Source organism: Paroedura picta, chromosome 3, assembly GCF_049243985.1.
Source record: "Paroedura picta isolate Pp20150507F chromosome 3, Ppicta_v3.0, whole genome shotgun sequence".
NCBI classification, from domain to species: domain Eukaryota; kingdom Metazoa; phylum Chordata; class Lepidosauria; order Squamata; family Gekkonidae; genus Paroedura; species Paroedura picta.
In genome coordinates, this window is record NC_135371.1 from 98,912,903 (window position 1) to 98,932,136 (window position 19,234).

At 44.3% G+C, this 19,234-nt stretch overlaps 1 protein-coding gene across 9 annotated transcripts in view; it reads right to left on the reverse strand.

Moving 5' to 3' along the window:
• Positions 1-19,234, reverse strand: part of PRELID2 (PRELI domain containing 2) — an 82,090-nt gene that overhangs the window by 23,162 nt on the left and 39,694 nt on the right. For 4 of the 9 annotated variants that reach the window (XM_077326958.1, XM_077326957.1, XM_077326963.1 and 1 more), the window contains 3 exons: positions 15,735-15,808; positions 13,235-13,395; positions 1,843-1,948 (listed from right to left, as the gene is read on the reverse strand). In XM_077326958.1, coding sequence (XP_077183073.1) covers positions 1,843-1,948; positions 13,235-13,395; positions 15,735-15,808 — 341 coding nt within the window. Of the gene's footprint in view, positions 1-1,842; positions 1,949-8,588; positions 8,629-13,234; positions 13,396-15,734; positions 15,809-19,234 lie in introns of all 9 variants that reach the window. The other 5 variants (XM_077326961.1, XM_077326962.1, XM_077326960.1 and 2 more) reach the window with 2 other exon arrangements.

Below are 19,234 nucleotides of genomic sequence, written 5' to 3' on the forward strand. Positions count from 1 at the left end.
AAGATTGAGGGGGCTTGGTCTGTTTAGCCTGGAGAGAAGACAACTAAAAGGTAATATGATACCCATCTTGAAGGGCTGCCACATAGAGGATGGAGCAGAGTTGTTTTCTGTTGCCCCAGAGGGTTGGACCTTAAACAATGGGATGAAATTAATTCAAAATAATTTTCAGCTAAACATCCGGAAGAAGTTCCGAACAATTAGTTGTTCCTCAGTGGAACAGGCTTTCTTGGGAGGGGACAGGTTCTCCTTTGGAAGTTATTAAGCTGAGGCTAAGTAGCCATTCTGTGAACTTAGGCAGATTGTAAGTGGGTGGACAGAAGGGGTTGTGTACATGCTTGGCTCTTGTGGCCATTTCCTGCATTCTGCAGGGGCTTGGACTAGGTGACCCTGGAAGTTCCTTCTTGTCATGCCATCGCCTGCTGCTGCAACTCCCGCCAAACCCCTAGAGGGTGCGCAGGGTCTTGCCCCCCCGGAGGGCACTCCTGATCCGAGTCTACTGCCTGTCTCCAGCACTCTCCATGAGGCCAAGGCTTTCCCTTGGGCCAGAGATCCTAAGCAGTTTTTGTTCTGAAAATCTTAATGTTCTTGAGAATATAAATTAAAGGTGGTCCTGTAGGTATGCAGGTCCCAGACTATTTAGGGATTTGAAGATTAACACCAAAAACTTGAATTTCTTTCAGTCTCCAATCTGGAGCCAATGCAGCTGGGAGAACATTGGTGTCATGTGTGCCCTCCATTGAGTCCCTGTGAGGATTCGAGCTGCTGCATTTTGAACCAGTTAGTTTCCAGTTTCAGGGGAAGCCCTGTGTAGAGTGAGTTGCAGAACTCTAGTCTATAGGTGACTGTTGCATGGATCACTATGGATAGGTCCACCTCCAAGAGATAGGTGCAAGCTGTCTAGCCTGCCACAGGTGGAAGAACGCCAGGTGTGCTACTTTCATGATTTGGGTCTCCACTGATGAGGAATCCAAAATCACACTTACATTCCTGACAGAAGGCACTGGTGTTACTTGTGTTCCATCAAGTGCTGGAAATCGTATCACATCTCTCTGCATGCCAGCTGAGCCAGAGGACCTCAATCTTGGCTGGATTCAACTTCAGTGAAGAAAACCCACCATGTGGAAGCCACAATGTCACTGCACTGTATTAGCAGCCACATTGGCAATTGGGGATAACCCACAGCAGCCTGTCTCTGTTTAGGAAACACCTGTCATTCAGACAGTACTCCTGAAGTATTTATGGGCTTTGTATTTAAAGAAATACATTAATAAGTATTAAGCCACCTCTCACAGTCACCAGAAATTCCATGATTGTATTGAGAAAAGGTAATTGCTGAGAAAATCATAGAATCATATAGTTGGAAGGGGCCATACAGGCCATCTAGTCCAACCCCCTGCTCGACGCAGGATCAGCCCAAAGCATCCTAAAGCATCCAAGAAAAGTGTGTATCCAACCTTTGCTTGAAGACTGCCAGTGAGGGGGAGCTCACCACCTCCTTAGGCAGCCTATTCCACTGCTGAACTACTCTGACTGTGAAAAATTTTTTCCTGATATCTAGCCTATATTGTTTGTACTTGTAGTTTAAACCCATTACTGCATGTCCTTTCCTCTGCAGCCAATGGGAGCAGCATCCTGCCCTCCTCCAAATGACAACCTTTCAAATACTTAAAGAGGGCTATCATGTCCCCTCTCAACCTCCTTTTCTCCAGGCTGCACATTCCCAAGTCCCTCAATCTATCTTCATAGGGCTTGGTCTCTTGGTCATAAATCAACATTCATTCTTAGGCCAACATCTGAAATGTCAAGGATCTAAAAAGATTATTTAAAAATTAAATAACTTACCTTTTTAGCACCTTGAGTTAAAAATGTTTGTGCAAAAGTTTCCAGCAAGCAATTCAGCAGCCCTGCCCCTTTAATGGAAATGCTCCCTTTCTGAATGAACTCTGTCCTAGAAAAATAGGGAGTGAAATTAAAATTTCCTTTTCTCTCCAGAAATAGACACAAATGTTTCCGTAATGAAACAAAAGGCATAAATATCACATTCAAGCAATCAAATGTACTCATGCATTATCAGCGCTTCAATTAAAGCTATATTAATCACACGAGTTTTAGCTGATAAATTAATTTCTTATAAGAAAAAAATTGTAAAGACGAAAATCATATTTTATTGCTCATGCATACATATAGCAGCTGGGGTATATTAGAATCTTGCAAACAAAACAGAATGTCTCATTCTGGTGAACTGTGGTTTTCATGAGATATCAGATTTTTAAAAATTAAAAAAGGTCCTTAATCCAGAGTACTTTTTATCAATCAGAAAGTTACTCTGGATTGAAGAACATTTTTTTTTGATCAATCAAAAAGGTAAAGGATAATCCTAACTATAATCCTACCATTCCAAGCCAATAAACATGGACATCCAAATTATATCTGATGCAATCATTGTTATCAATTAAGGGCTACAATGAAGACCCATGTATCAAACTTGCATAAATTTACAGAAATACAGGTAGTGGAAAGATCTCATGCTCTTTTATTAGTGTGTGTGCCAATATCAGTTTGGGTAGATACTGGGCCTATAAAAACATCTATTTGTTGGAAGATTTATATCCCAACTTCCCAATAATCTTACCATCTTTAACCGCTCCTGCGGAGCGGATAAAATAAAGCCCTAAGGGCTAATGGGGAGGAGTTAGGGCGGGCCCTGTCCGTGATAAAAACTCGCGGGTCCTGATTCGCCCCACTGAGTGCCACTCAAGGGCCAAGCGGCCAATGGGGACTTGCTCAAAGCGCGGCTCCCCATTGGCTGTTTGGCCCGGCCTCGCCCGCCAGTGTACTTGCTGCGCAGAAGGACAAACTGCCTTCCAACGCTGAGTCCTCCTGGCACCTTCCCCTCGCCCTAGGGAAAGGAGCGGGGTCGAAGACACCCACCCACTCCCTTTCCCTGCTCAAACGCCACTCGCCCCGTACCTCCTTACCTTTCCCCCATCCTCCGCATCGCCGGCCCTTCCCTGCAGTTCCTCTAGCGCCGCAGCTAGGCCGCACAGCCCATGCGGCCGCTGCCACGGCGCTACACTGAACTAGGCATGCGTGGACTCCCGCGCATGCCTGGTTGCCCTTCCCAGTGCCCCAACGCAGGCCCGCCCCCCTACACACGCATGCGCTACCTCCAGCACATGCGTTTTCAGCCTCCCCATCGCCGCGCCAGACCCCCCTCTGCCAAAGCCGTGCCACTTCCCCCGCTTCCACTGCAGGACACCTGCCTCCAAGAATCCACCTCCCCCCACCTATGCACGGGGAGAGCACACCACCCGACGCCACTACTCGCCCACCTCTGCAGCCCGCCCCAGACTTCTGCCGGCCCCAGGCCCACGGCCGCGGCGTTGCCAACGAGGATTCAAAAGCCGGTGAGAGGGACATGGGTTCTGCCTCGCCTTGCCCTGCGTGAGCGCGGCAATGACTTTTGGAGGAGTGGGTGCGGGAGCTGGGGATGGGTGGGTGCGTGCAAGCGTGTCCCTTCCCCTTCCTCCCCTTTCAAAGTCCATTTTTATAAATGGGCTTTGAAACTAGTTTAACATATAACCCATAAATATTTTCTTCCTGTTGTGGCTTCATGACTGGTTATTAGGTTCCCCTGTATTTAGAATTTCTGAGAAGTACATTTAACGTGCCCTAACCTGGTGAGCCCAGACTAGCCCAATGTTGTCAGATCTTGGAAGTGAAGCTGGGTCAGCCTTGGCTAATATTTGGATGGGAGACCTCCAAGAAATATCAGGGTTGTGACTGGAAGCAGGCAATGGCAAGCTGCCTCTGAATGTCTCTTACCTCAAAAACCCTCTGGGGGCACCATAAGTCAGCTGTGACTTGATAGTACTTTCTACCATCACCATTCTATCCCACTTTTTATTCCCAGCAACATAATAAGAGTTCTTAGGAGTGCATCTCAGAAAGTGCCCTCTGCTACCCAATGCTGCTAACAATATTGCCAGCCCAAGTATGGGTTCCTTGGCTAGTTGGGCCATCCAGGCTAAGGCTAATAGTAGCTGTATTCACACCCAGACCTGGAGGGTGTTCATCTCACAGTCCCTGAGGTCAGTGGCTTCAAGTAGACACTGGAGAAGCAACTGTCTAAAGCAGGGGTGCTGAACATGAAGCCCAAGGTGCCTGCCGACATCGCACAGTCAGCATCTTTCCTGGGGCCCACAAAAGTTTTTGGGGTTTTTTTGTAATTAGATGGAACCACATATGGCTCTTGCTCAGCAGGGCTTCTGATTGTGCACTGGAGATCTGACTGGCTGTGCAGAATAAAATATAGCTTCACTGGCAGCAAATCACACACTGTTGGCTTTATTCTCTTTATTTATTATTTATTTTATTATTTAGATTTTTATCCTGCCACTCAATCAATCAATCAAACTTTATTACACTCATTCAGACCAAGTTATATGAAGTTGATACATAAGAGACCAAAAGAATATGGTCATTTAATGTAATACAATTTAAAACAGATCATATTCTGCCACTCTCCGAAGACTCATGGTGGGTTACATAAAGACAAATTAAAACCCCATTAAAATAAATCATAATGCTTTTTAAAAAATGAGTTTAATGGTATTGGCAAAAAAAGCAGCAGCAAAATCCCTAATGCTTCCACAATTTTCAGTCAAAGCATCACAGGTCTGGGATCGCAGAGTAGAATAGTGCTGGATGGAGGAAGGGCCCCAGTTGTCCCTGAAACCTTGGCCTCAACCTAAGACCTGGGGGAGGAGCTCCGTTTTATAGGCCCTGAGGAACTGAGACAGCTCTGTCAGGGCCTTCAGCTCTTCCGGCTTTAGTCCTCTTTCCCAGTGTATTTTTGAAACGTCCTCTCTTTTCCCCCTGCCCTTGAGTTGGTTCCCTCTGAATGGTTTGATGTGCTTCCTGCAACAATCCTTTTGTGGTTATGCCTACCCCTCTATGTCAGAATTCCAGAGGTGCCTTCAGGATTGGGAACCCTGGCCACAAGTGTAAGAAGCAAAAAGGCAGCTCTGGTGACTAGCCAGAGATGAAGACAAGCCTCCTCACATTTATACAAGCCTTGATCATATCGTATTGCAAATACCTCTTCCTTTCTGGGCTAAAATGGAGTCCAAGTTCTAAATAACTTACCAAGCCACAAGCTACCCCAATTTCTGAGTCCCAAAACGGGAATATTAATGCTTTAACTTCATAGAGTTGTACTGAAAAATATAATCACAAGGAGCATAAAACCTGTTTGCATACAAAAAAATGCTATTCAGGTAACTAGTAACAACTCATGTACGTAGAGTCCCAGGACTATATTGCTCTTCAAAGAAGGGGAGCAACCAAAGATTCTTGAGTTATTTAGCCTGATGATGGAATCAAGACAAAAAGCCCCTTGTTGCTGTTTTTCTTTTCTATAGCCTTTGAAAAACAGAAAAAATTCACAGAACTTATTGATCTCAGATTGACTCTCACAGCACACAGCTGGATGATGCAGCATCATTACAACAACACATTCACAGGAAGAAGTGTTAGGGAGATCCAACTACTAAATTATTGACTACTGAAAACTATAGCAAATTTACTCTAACTGTTTTGGGTGACTGGAGTTTAATTAAAGCATCTTTAGTACCAAAAGTTTGTTGATGTATGGCCAGGACCTGTCTAAGTTTTTGCAAATTGTTTGGAAGTGGCTTCCAGCAGTGGCATTCCTTTGGTTGTCCCTCTTGGAACGGTACTCTTGGATAAGGCTGTGTACCGATTTTTGTTGGGCAACAATGGAAAGGTGATACGGCTCCCGGACAATTCATACTGACAGTGGGCTCTGTTCAGTAATGATGGAATGCACCTGTCTGAGTAGGGGACGGATTTGTGACTCCATGGGATTAGGCATGCTATTTTAAAGTACCTACAGCCAAGAGCAGTGGCAGCAGCACAGGAGTCCCCCTCCGAGCTTTCTGGCGGGTTTAAGCATGGGGCAGATCTTTTGTGGGGTGGCTAAGCTTGCGCACTGGCCTCCCCAAGTTTGAGGGTCCCCATAAGAGGCTCTGTGGGTGAGGAACTGATCGGGGACTTGCATTTACAGGTGGCAGGTGAACCCATCAGAGGTAGACACATCCGGTTGCCACCTCCCATGTGCCAGCAGGCCATTAGGTCTAGGGACCCAGGCTGGCTAGCTGTGGAACCTGTGGAGGGGGCCTGCTGATAAGGGCTGCCTTGTGGTCAGCCAACCGCAAGAGGGCAGGATCTGTCTCCCATGCTAAGCCATGCTCATGCAGAAATAAAAGGCTGTAACCAAATTTTATGCCAAACAAGTGTGTCCAGTATCCTTATTTAGAAGTTTAATATCCCCCCTGCAAAGCAAAGCATCTTTAGAACTGAAAGTTTGTTAATGTTTTTGGTTCAGATGATGTCTTTTACCAATAACCTCTTTCAAAACATCTTTAGAACTGAAAGTTTGTTAATGTTTTTGGTTCAGATGATGTCTTTTACCAATAACCTCTTTCAAAACTGCTTTTAGAGTAGTATCAACTGTAAGAGCCCTTGATTAATCATTGAGCATGGCCACCCAACATATCATTTGTTCTTCTGCCTGCCATGAAGGCCACATCAGCACTCTGTTTACCTTCTTTTCAGAAGATCAGTGCACAAGCTATAAAGTTCAAATTGATCTTAGTATTTGCTCAATAGAAACTGGCTGCGGAAAAGCTCTTGCAGAAGATGAAGTGGAAATCTCCACTCAAGAAAGTGGTCTCCCTCACATACAAAATCTCTTCTCCTCTGCTCATATAATATATTTTTCCAACGAGCAGTTTTTCGACCATTATGTGACCTGAGGGCAGGACTGGCCTTGGAAGACGGGCGGTGGCAGAGCACTGATCAGGGATCAGCACTAAGACTCACTGCTCTGCTGCCACTGTCCATCTACCAAAGCCAGTCCCACTTTCCTGAGGCTGGGACTGGCCTCAGAAGGTTGATGGTGCCAGTGGTGGCAGAGAACCAAGTGGTGCTCAGCACCTGGCCACACTGGTCTGACTCCACCACTACCCATCTTCTGCAGCTGTTCCCACTCTCCTGAGGGTGGGACCAGCCTCAGGAGATGGACAGTGGCAGCAGAGCACTGAGCATGGCTCAGGACTGGGCCTCGCTACTCTACCACCTCTTCAACCAGCCTCCTGAGGACAGGTTTGGCCTTGGAAGATAGGCCATGGCAGCAGCAGAGTACAGAGTAGAGCTCAGTACTGGGCCTTGCTACTCTGCCGATGCCACCAACCATCTTCTGAGGTAGTTTTTGCTCTCCTGAGGGCAGGACCAGCCTCAGGAGCACTGGGCATCACTGCTCTGCCACTGCCACCTCTAGTGTCCATCTTCCGAGGCCGGTCCCACTTTCCTGAAGGCAAGACTGGCCTTGAAAGATGGGCAAGCAGCCGCATGGCTGTTACTTGGGACTCCAGGGTTGGCACAACCATTGTCTCGGCCTCATCAGCCTCTTCCGCCAGCCGCCTACCTGCCTCTTCTGGTGAGCTTCCTGGGGCAGGACTATGGATGGCACGTCCGTAGCCATTATTTCCATTTCAGGAGGCATGCCAGAAGATGTGCTCCACATCAATAAGTGCAACATTATTGGCAAAAAGGATTCTCTTACTTGAAACCGTGGGTGAAACACAGCCACTGGGGAATCACTTTTCTCAATCTAGTTCTTAACTGCAGAAATGCTCAGGCCTGTGCAAACTTGATGGAAGGGGGGGGGGGGATACTTTAATGATGTATCTTTGACGTGCATACTTGAGCTGAATTTGTATGATTTCTGTTGCATCATTTGTCTGGCATTTCTACTAGTCTTTGGGAGAGAGAGAGAGAGAGAGAGAACACACTGAAGCACTGCTCCTTTACATTTAGGAAGTCCTCTGGTTTCTCAGATTTCACTTGGATCTGCACAAGGCTATAAAGAAAAGATGCTTTCTTTTTCAAAGAGGAAATTTAATTATGTTCACAATACCACAATCTTTACTTTTTTTTTCTCTGTTAGAGAACTGTGCTTTATAAAAGGCCCCTATTTGTACTCTGGCTCAAAGCAGTAGACCTTTGAGTTAGGAATGCAAGCTGGGTGCCATGCTTTCAGAAGTCCCAAAATCTAGAACCAAATCCTAGTTACTTGGGAGGATGCCAAGCTTATAAATATATAAATGTCTGTCAGCCTAACTAACTTTTCAGGGCTGATGTGAGGATAAAGCAGAGGAGAGGAGAACCATGTACCCCACTTTGAGCACCCTGGAGGAAGGATTGGACAAAATAATGATCTGGAGCTTAAGCAATAGGCAGTTTGGCTTGAAACATGAAGTGTTTCCAAGCCAAATTATTTCCCAAAGAATATCTATTTTCCCAAGAATGAGGATCAAAGGCCTTATTCTATCTTCTCCTTGCCAGATATGGTTTGACTTTAAAAAACAAGAACTCAGAGATCTTTTGGTAACACCAACAGTGCTAAGAGCTTGAGTCTTTTCCACCTGATTACAGTCCAGCCCCAAATGCCACACTGTTCGCCCCACCCACATAACCCTGGTATTCTTACTGAAACCACTCACATGACATCTCATCAGAGCAGCTTCCATATTTGTTCGATGCCTAATGGGAACAGTAAAAATGTGCAATGTCATCAGCCACTGTCAAGCCACCTGCAAAGCTTAACATTAACACTGTTCCTGGTCACCACTGATAACCAGAAATTGTTCTGAAGTGTAACTCAAGAGCTCATGATTTCTTCAAGGGTCTGTTAGCACAGTGGTCCCCAACCTTTTTATCACCGGGGACCAGTCAACGCTTGACAATTTTACTGAGGCCTGGGAGGGTAGTCTTTTGCTGTCACCGCCGCTGCCTGAGCCCCTGCTCCATTTGCTTTCCCGCCGGTGCCCCTGACTTCCCGCCGCCCGCTGGGGAGCACTGCTAGCAGCAGCTGCACATTGCCATGCTGAGGGGGAGCCCCAGCCATGGTGGCCGCTGGAGAGCACCAAACGTGAGCCGGTGGCAGAGTGGCAGGGCAGCCCCCAAAGCAGCAGCCGGGGAGGAGGACGAGAAGGAGCCGCAGCCTGGTATCGACTGATCCACGGACCGGTCCTGGTCCCCGGACCGGGAGTTGGGGACCGCTGTGTTAGCAGACAGACTCCTCCTTGCTTTGTGGGGAAGTTTGCTTGAAAACTTTGCCTGCACCCTGCTACCATATTGCTCTGCAATTGTATCTTAGCTCTGGAAATATGCAGATATGTGTGATTTCACCAAAGGCTGACTAGCAGTGTCTGCACTCACACAGAAACAGAAATGTGTCCTCTTCAGCCAGGAGCTGGCTGGATTCATCAGGTGATATCATTGCAAGCTGCATGCATTCTCAGCTGCCAGCTGTTCTCTCCCCTTCCCAGAAACAATACCTATTTGCAGGTCAATGGAACACGTAGGAAGAGCTCCGTCTTACAGGCCTGAGTCAAGCTGGTAACTCTGGCAGGGCACGTAGCTCTTCTGGGAGCTCTTTCCACCAGATTGGGGCCAGGGCCAAAAAAGCCCTGGCCCTGGTCGAGGCCAGGCAAATGTCCCGGCAGATGTATACCCGCAGAGTGAAGTACCGTGCAGGGGGCATAGACAGACAAGCGGTCCCGCAGATAGGCCGGGCCCAAGCTGCATATAGCCTTAAAGGTTAAAACGAGTATCTTAAACTTGATCCAGAAACAGACTGGTAAGCAGTGCAGATGACATAACACCAACTGGATGTGGGCCCTCCTCTAATATACTCTATTACCCCATCTCACCTCTATTTTTCCTCATTTGTGTGTGTTTAGTTTAAATTTCATGAAAGTATGTTGGTTTTGCTTTAAATTTGTATTTAAATTTTAAACCTGGCCTCTGTGCAAGCTTTCTGAGGGAAGGACCCTAGATACACAGGTAGAGACTCCCATTGTTATACCTCCTGCAGGCTAAATTCCCCAACTCAGTCTACTTAGAGTAGGCTTCCTCAGTCAGGGGTGAAACGATCCGGTTTCTTGACGGATCTGGAAAGGTTTCCTAAATGGGTTGGATGCAATGCATTTTTAATATCTTTTTAAAGTTTGTTAAACATTTATTGAGTTATATGACCATTTAATTAATTAATATACCGCCATCCATTTCAGCTCAAGGTGGTTTACATTGTAACTTTTATAAAGCAATACATTACAATAAATGATTGCTACAACTAGGAAGATTACTAACCTTCCAACTTCAAAAGAGGGCATTTACATTAGTTTTGTTTGTTTTTTTTAAGAGCCCCAAAGAGGTTGGATACACACAAAAATGACGACTGGGCGTATAAGACGACCCCCCAACATTTCCACTCAAAATATAGAGTTTGTTACATTACATTACAGTACTATGGGCCACTATGGGCAGCTCTGTCTATCCCAACTGATGTGCACCCGGCGTACAGGACGACCCTCCCACTTGGAGGCATGTTTTTCAGGGGGGGAAAGTAGTCTTATACGCCAGCAAATACTGTAGTTAGATTGAGGTGGGTAGCCATGTTGGTCTGAAGCCATGGAAAGAAGTTTGAGTCCTATGGAATTTTTAAGACCAACATGTTTATTTCTGAGCATACGTTTTTGTGTTCTAATATACAGTGTTGCTGTTGTTATCTGCCTTAACCATTTAAAATGTTAAATAAATACATTGTTGTAGAGGTCAGTTAAAAAGATGCCAACTCAGTTATTTACGTCAGCTCTTATGTTTTCATTATAAATGTTACCCAAAGAATCTGGAAACTTTTGCATGTTTTGAATTTATATTGGAAAGGAACACCATCCTGGAACAGCTAGCACAACATTAGCTGTCTTTTTGTTCAATAATTACATATACCAGATGTCTCGGCTATTTGTGCTCAGCAACAGCACCAAAGTGGATTCCTTTCAGCCCAGCTGGCCGCTGGTCTATATAAACTGAACAGTAGGAATTAATCACCTTTTCATGTTTATGTTAAATATTTATATTGCCAAGATAGCAGGGGAAAGCAGGAAGTACCCACTGCAGTAAGCACGGCCACCTTATAATTTTAGCAGATTGGAAAGGTAAAGTTGCCAGTGCAACATTTAATATTCAAACTGCAAAATAATAAGATGGTTCACAGGATGGCATATATCTCCCGAGGTCAGCCAGTAACAACAGTCAATTTGAATTTTACACTCACTGATGCACAGGTAAATTTAAGAGAGAAAGTAGCTAGATTAAATACATTGTGATACACACACACACACTAAAAGAAAGGTAAAAGATGGCATAGATTCTGATTTAGAAGGGAAGTTCACTGCTTCTAGTCTCCTGTTTGTATATGGTAGTAAGATGCATCAATGTTCACTTGACACCAAACAATAATCTACCATATTTTGTTTGCTGTTGGAATCCCTCACTGCCTCTCAAAAACTGAGAATAGTTTTCTGTGCTTGCTCCAAGGTTCCTCTCCTGCAGTGATACTATGGCCTCTGAGACTTCCTGTCATTTACCCTCTTTCACCTTCTTTCTCTGCTATTGTTTGTTTCCTCTATGACTCCACAAAGGGTGGCAAAGGACCTTTTCCCTATCATATCAGCAATCCAAATGTCTACCAGCTCCTTTTGCCTCCAAGATCCATTATAAAAATCGAACGTAGTGCTTTGTTTCATGTTTAAACCATAGGACCTTTTTAAAAAGCATTGTTGAAATGAGTCAGTATTTACGCTAGATCACATAACTCAAAACCATTTTACATTCTTATTTAATACATTTCTACTTCTATTACACTGCAATTAAGCCAGGCTGCTGCTCCTATGCTTATCAACAATTCATTAATATTTGCTATTTTTCACCACAACCAATTCAATAAATAAAAGTGCCCAAATGAAATTGAGTTGGTCTAAAAACATCTGGCCAGTAGAGTTTTCTGCAAAAGTAGAAATTTCAAAAGGAAGGGGGGGGGAACACCTTGTAATCACAGAACTGAACATTTTGGTTTGCTAAAGCAACTGAAATATCGTTGAATAATTCCTGAGCTGTATTCAGAGGCCACATCGACCTGTAGTTAAGCAAAAATGTACACAGAGATTGTCACCAGGATAGTGAACAGTTTTATTAACCTCCATTAAGTAACACATCTAAATGGAGCCTTAAAAACCTACATTTTTAAAACAATTCCTGATTTCTCAGTAAAGCTACATCCATCTAGCAACAATCTTCTGTTCCTTCCACTTCTCCAGTTTCACTGCCTCAGCCCCCTACAGCTACTATTCTAACCCCCCACACCACATGAAAGCTTTGGGGGAGGGGGGGCTTTTAAAATCTGTCACTGACATAACAGATATAGCATTGAGCTCAGGGATATGTCAATTACCATTTTTAAACTATAGTGATATACTGCCATACTGCTATAGTACTCATAGTTTAAAATTGGTTGCTATGGAAAATATGTCAATTTGTGACTTTTTCTAAAAACCAAGTGAAAGAACCCTCTGGTGGCCCAGGGGGGAACCACAGGGGACTAAGGCAAGGAAAATAGTACTGATGTAGATTAAACCAGCCAAAAAAGGGGAGTGGGTGCTCTGGGCTCACTGTGGGGTTTCTGCACACTGTAGAACTCCTTATAGCTCCCTATGACTGAGAAAACCAAAATAAATTATGCAAAATAGTTTTTAAAATAATTACTTATGCACAGTAAAAAGTATACATATCTACATGAGCTTGTGCTGAATTTTCATGAGCTCTACACAAAATGGCATAATAAATAAAATGCACATTTCCCTCATTGGGACTCTTCCTTCTTTTTCCCATCAAGCCAAAACAGCAGTAACAGAAGTCAGAGATATATGCTTCTAAGCACATGACATTAGGCTTTAAAGTGTTTTATTTTAATTTCCCTTTTGTCTCTGTTTAACTTACAAAAGGCCTACACAAGTGATGACCCATTAAGTCAAATGCACCACTGTTAATCAGCAGAAACAGGGTCATTCTGTACTGAGTCTCTTTATGAACACCCATGTCTAAAAGACTGCATTCGGCTCACGAGTCACAATACCTGTAGGCCTAATTCACACACTGTGAAATCCTCATGGCTTTGGGCTATCCTGTGGCTGTTTAGGTTCTCCCCAAAACAGCTAACAGTTCCTTCAGATTAATCTAACAAAGAAGACAGAAATTAAGGTAGAAGTAGATGTGAAGTCCAATGTACACACAATCTTTACTTTACCAGTTTGGATTCTCCAAGCTTTCCCTGAAGACTGACTCTTCTTTTAGAGAGGCATACTGTGACCAGGTAAGGCAACGAGTCTTCATAGACATAATTCTTTCTTGCACATTAAGCCAAGATTCCTCTTCTAAGTAGACATCAGAAACCTTTAGGACATTGAGCTGTCGGACATCAAGATTACATATTTCAATAATGTCAGGTCACTTGAAAAAAATAAAAACCTGTTTCCCCCACATTCAGCACTTGTTTTCATCCTTATATAATGCAACAGAAAGCTCTATTCTTAGTATAACGATCAGTCCATAGGTAGCATTTATCCCCTGAGGCAAGCTTCAGAGGTCACTAGTAAAATCATAGAAACATTTGAAGATTTATTCTTGTTGTTTAGTCCCTCGCAGTGTTTTGCCTGTTGCAATATTATAAACATCAACTTAATTTAAGTTTCAGGTTAGCTACCTAAGTGGTCTGCTTAAAGAAACAAATTTTAAGATAAGGTATTTGCCGACACCTGTTCACAAAACAAAACGTTTGGTTCATTTTACCTGGAAATGTTATGTTTTCCCCTCTGGATGAAGCATGGCAAAAGCAAACAAAAATGTGACAGGTGGACATTATTTGAGTTTTAATGTAAAGTTAAGAAGTCAATGGCTCACAAAATGCAGTGCAACACATAGCAGAACACTACATTATAAATACTGTCAGAAAGAAATCTGCTTGCAAATCTGACGAGTTGCTAATTTTGCTCTTCCTAGATAGCTATCCAACCTCTGAAGAGCCTTCCACATGCCAGCATGCTTAAAGACACTTCCTTTAGCTTGTTGTTTGGAATACCCAGCAGGAACGAGCTGGTCAAACTAGCATAAAATTGTTCATATCACAGGCTGATCCTACGGTAGCTTCCACAATATAGGAAAGTGAGACACTTGGAGGGGAGGTTATATATGAAGATACATCACTCAATTTATCATGGCTCATCGTTAGGAGTGTGTGATTCAGTTAGATAGTCCCCAAAATACCCAAATTAATGTTGATTTGGACATTTTTTTTTGGACTAATCTGTTCCAAATTGACCCTCCCTAGTAGTTAAACTGCCAGAATCAGCCTTAGCAGTTTGAAGTTTAAATGGACCAAAATTTTCCTTTTTCGCGTAATCCATGGTCGGGGGTGGGGGTTTGAGGTAGGGGCATCCAAATTTGCAGCATAGCTATGGGAGCCTCGCCTGGAAAGGACCCCCAAGTTTCAAAATGGTTGGAACAGGAAGTTCAATTCTACAGGCACCCAAGGAGGGTGTTCCCATCCAACCACCATTGTTTTCAAAGGCAAGGGGAAAAGATTCTCTGTTCTTGTCTCACCATTGGAAACAACCAACGTCAACTGGACCCCTCTGGTCCAATGTTTTTGAAACTTTGGGGTTCTTTTGAGGTGAGGCTCCTTCAGCTATGCGGCAAATTTGTTGCTTCTACCTCAATGCTCCCCCCTGACCATAGAATAGATGGAATATTTCCCACTTAATGGGGCTGAATTGCTTCAATTTGGTTGAATCAAAGCAAGGGAATGGTACTTTGCATGCTTCTGATTTGTCCCAAATCCAAAATGGCCCAAAATTAATAAATAAATTTTCTTTCTTCCACCTGTGTACTCGTCATCCAGATATTTGATAGCTGATCTATGCATTACACATATCATGGAATTAAGTTTTCCCATGTCCTCATATGGACTGTTTAGTGGAACTGGCTGCCTGAGCAACTCACCATATAATGAGTTTTTCCACTGCCCCTGGTGACTGCAATACATGTACATCATCAGTAGTTATATTGCACTCAATAATATGAGTGGCAGTACACTGGGAAACTCATAGCATGGAAAGCATCCTGACGAACAACCCTGAATCTGTGAAGCAAATCTTAAGAAATGTGAACAATGGCACTTAGTTATATAAAAGCTCTATTTGTGGTGGCATATATATGATGGCTCATTCACAAAGACAACTCAGCTCTGCATCTTGTGTTCATCAAATGATCAACAGTCATGTTTTTGAACTAGTCTCTGGGATTTTCCTGCAAAGCTCTTCTGTAACCAGAGTACATATATTATGTTATCTGCATACAAAGATGCAGAAACGTGAAATGCTGATACAGAAGGAAGCTTAAATGGAAGGAAATGAAAGAATCAGAACAAGATTCCTTAGTTAAGGCTATAAGAAAAACACCCTACTTCTTCCTAGCTTCATAGCTAAGCGCAGGCCTTTCTTCAAATAAGTGCCCCTTCCCTTTTAAAATGCAGAGGCACAGAGCTGGCAATTCAAGGTCTGAAACAACATCCTATCCACCTATAGGTTGGATTACATGAGCTAGTCAAAATCTTCTCAGCCGAGTGGACATTCCACACACACCCCTGCCACCTTCCCCAGATAAAAAAAGGATCACAAACTTGTGCCATGTTCCTGTTCCCTGACAAACTAGAATAACTCCATGTTCCAGCATTGACTAAAATGAATTACCTTTCTTAAAATCTGTGGGATTACATTCTGGCATGTTGCAATCCTTCTCCGGTATATAATTCCTGAAGACAAATCTGAGTATAAAAGAACAAAACAAATTACAACTGCTGCTTTGGCAAATAAGATACTTTTTCACATTTCAAAAAGCACAAAACAACACCATGGCGCTGAAACTACAGGCAGGCAGGCTCACAAGCCTGTGTCTGACGAAGGGATTTAGTTTCCCTTCATGCTTTGGAAGCAAAGGTTTCCTACCTGTTTGCCAGATGGACTGTAATGAAAAAGTTTTAGGATTATATGCTTAGTTCATATGTGGCACATTTGGGCCCACCTCAACACACCAGCTCCCCCTACCAGCCTGCAAACAGATGGTACGGATCAAAGCATTTTATTGGCATCACTGCTGGCTGTAACAAAGCATCATACAAAAATGCCAAATGCAACCTTCACAAAACTGGCAACTCCACTGGAATTACTGCAAGGTTTGGCATATAGCAGGCAGGGAGTTAATTTCTGAGGTAATCAAGTTGCTAGCCGCAATCTTTCCAGATCAGCACTTCAGTTCAAAATGGCTTGTTCTGCTCCCTCAGCATTCCAAAGTACATCCTAGGAGCACAAAATACCTCTCCACCCACCATTGTCAGAGTTCAAGCAATTCTCTTGAACAATTAAAATTTATTTTTATATTGAGTTGGGCCAGTGACAAGAACAAAGCTCTCCCTCTCTCCTTTAAAAAAAGTCACAAATTATAGTGATTTAGCTGAAATGAGAACATGACTGGCTTCCAAACTCACTTTGCATTTTAATATTTAATGATCCCAGTCAAATCCAGAAACCTCAGGATGCTGTTAATTGATGAGCTGACTGGGCAAATAGCCCAGTGGGGGGGGGGATAACTTTGGAAAAGAAGAATACCCTTCTAGCAAAGTTTATCTGTATTTATTTCTGAGACATAGAGAGAAAGGATTTTGCAATATGCATTAAAGAGACATTCTGGCAGTATATTTGGCTTTCTCAAAGTGACACATTTACAAAGGGCCATAAACTGATACTTCTCAAGAGAAAAGGAGAGATTGTATACATAATACATGATCAAGAGTCTAAAACTCAAAACTCTTGAAAAATAAATAACTTAGTATTTTTTCAAAATTGCATGAGAAAATAAAGCACCAGAGTTTATGGTGAAAATTCTGCCCATTCTATCTCCTCACTGTGGTAACCACCTCTCGTGTGGTCCTTGACCAGCATTCGCACTGGAAGCACTCCACCTTTTCCTCCTAACTTGTTTCTGCTTTCTGTTGCTCCATCATCCCAGTCTCAGAAAGCCAAGCTGACCAGAGTATTTTTCTGCACCAGATACAAACTCTGTACATTGACTCTTAAGTTCCCAGACTACTCTGGGCCACAGAGCTTGAGTATCATGAGCTGTACACTGAGGGGACATTAATTTGCAATAGCAACTTGGCCAGTGGTTCCATACACTCAATAGTCTTGCTTAGAAATGCTGGTAGTAGGAACTGTCAGTTTGCAACTTTTACTAAAAGTTCTGCAATACCAGGAGCCTTGCTTACAAGGGACACATGCAAAAGTCACATAGAAGAATAAGATATTTCTGCTGGTCTGCTCTCTCTTCCCATTTTATTAGCCAAGATATCAAACTTAACAGTATTACTAGTAAGACTGGGAAAAGCCAGTGGTGTCAAGACCAGGACTTCTTCCAATGCCCATACTTAAGCTTCTGTCTGGGGGTGGAAGGGTTAACAAAAGTATTACTACATAAGGGAGAGTGATCAGGATTTCCAGACTCTTAAGTCCGGAGCCCAAAACTTATTTACCGCATCATTCATTACTAGTAATTGATTTTGACAAAAAAGGTTTCTGAGTTCTTACTAGTAATTAGCTACTCACTACCAACTGATGCCTATCTAAAATAACTGCTATGTTTTTCTTGCTTACATTCCCTATCTTTTCAGTTTTAGAAGTGGACTGACAGTATAACCAGTTACTTTTCTGTCAGGTTAACAATGGGGGAGGAGGGAAAAGGAGGAGGAGGCAGCGAGGTAAATGGCAAACCTATGACCAAAGCAAACAGCAAAGATAAAGAGGCAGAGGGTAGGAAGCAGAAGCATCACAACCATTCAAGCAGATGCCAGTACAAGCAAAATTGATACCGAGCTAAAGGCAGAGCCTCTTCTTCATGTTCCCCTACCTTTTAAGCCTATAGTGACCAATCATCCCGCTTCTTGCGGGACCAGCCCACCCCCAGACAAATTGTCCCGGGTCCCGCCACGTCCTACAAAAGTCCTGTGATGACACCAGGCCCTGTTGTGAGGCAGCGCGGGTTGAGGCGGTGTGGGGTGGCATGAGGCAAGGCTAACCATAGGGAGCCGGAGGCAGCAGCAGAGCCGTGCAGCGGGCCAGCGCAGATAGGGCAGGTGGTCAGGCGGCTGCCTCCGCCTCCCTTACCGCTTTGCTCCACCCACCAGGCCAGCTGGCCAGAGAGGAGGCAGCTGTCGGCCTGGCTGCCATACCTGGGAGACCCCGGAGGGGCCAAGAGGTAGGGAGGGAGGGAGACCACAGTGGCTGCCAGTTTCTGATGTCACCGTGGGAGATGGGGTGGGGAAGGGCCGGCCTCCAGGCGTCCAAAGCCAGTTGATGCAGAGCGAAATCCCGCTGCCCTGCCCCCACCCAACACCAAGTCCCCACCTTGCCTGGGCTCTAAGAGGCAGCAGTGCCCCATCAAGCGACAGACTCATACAGAAAGCTCTTGTTGTTGATGGTGGTTGCTAGCTCAGCTATTCACAGTTTTACTGGGACACTTTATAAGCCTTCTTGCAGCTTTGCCGCTCTCCAGAGAGGAACAGCTTCTAAAATCCGTCCAAATCATTGAGGGAGAGGGGAAAAGGTCGCTACACCTTTAAGAAGAAAGTGCAGTTTGTGTGCCGCTCTCCAGAGAGGAACAGCTTCTAAAATCCGTCCAAATCATTGAGGGAGAGGGGAAAAGGTCGCTACACCTTTAAGAAGAAAGTGCAGTTTGTGTGTGGAGGGAGGAGCCTTTGGGATGTGGTGGTTATAAAGCCTGCGTGTCGTGTGTGCGTTTCTGAGGATCTCTCTCTCCCCGTGTGTGTGTCCCTTTCCGGCAGATGGCATGCTGAAGGGGAAGCAGGCGAGGGGCTCCGGCAGGCGAGGGAGGGAGCATCCCTCTGGCCGAGCAGATTTTCCGGGGAGACTAAGCGAGTCCCGTCACGCGCGTGAAAGTGGGGAGGCGTGGCAGAGAGGGGGAGGATGAGTACGTGGATGAGAAGCTCTCCCGGAGGATCCTGGAGCAGGCTCAGATCCAGCCTTAGTATGTGAGGATAGCCTTGGGAACGTTCTTGCTGTATATGTAGGACTTTGTTCTGGTTGCATAAAAGTTAATACCTAATGTTGGATAGCCTGGCCTCTGGCTTTGGGCAACTTGCAGCTTTTCAACCTTATTTCATTATGAATAGCAGCAGTAA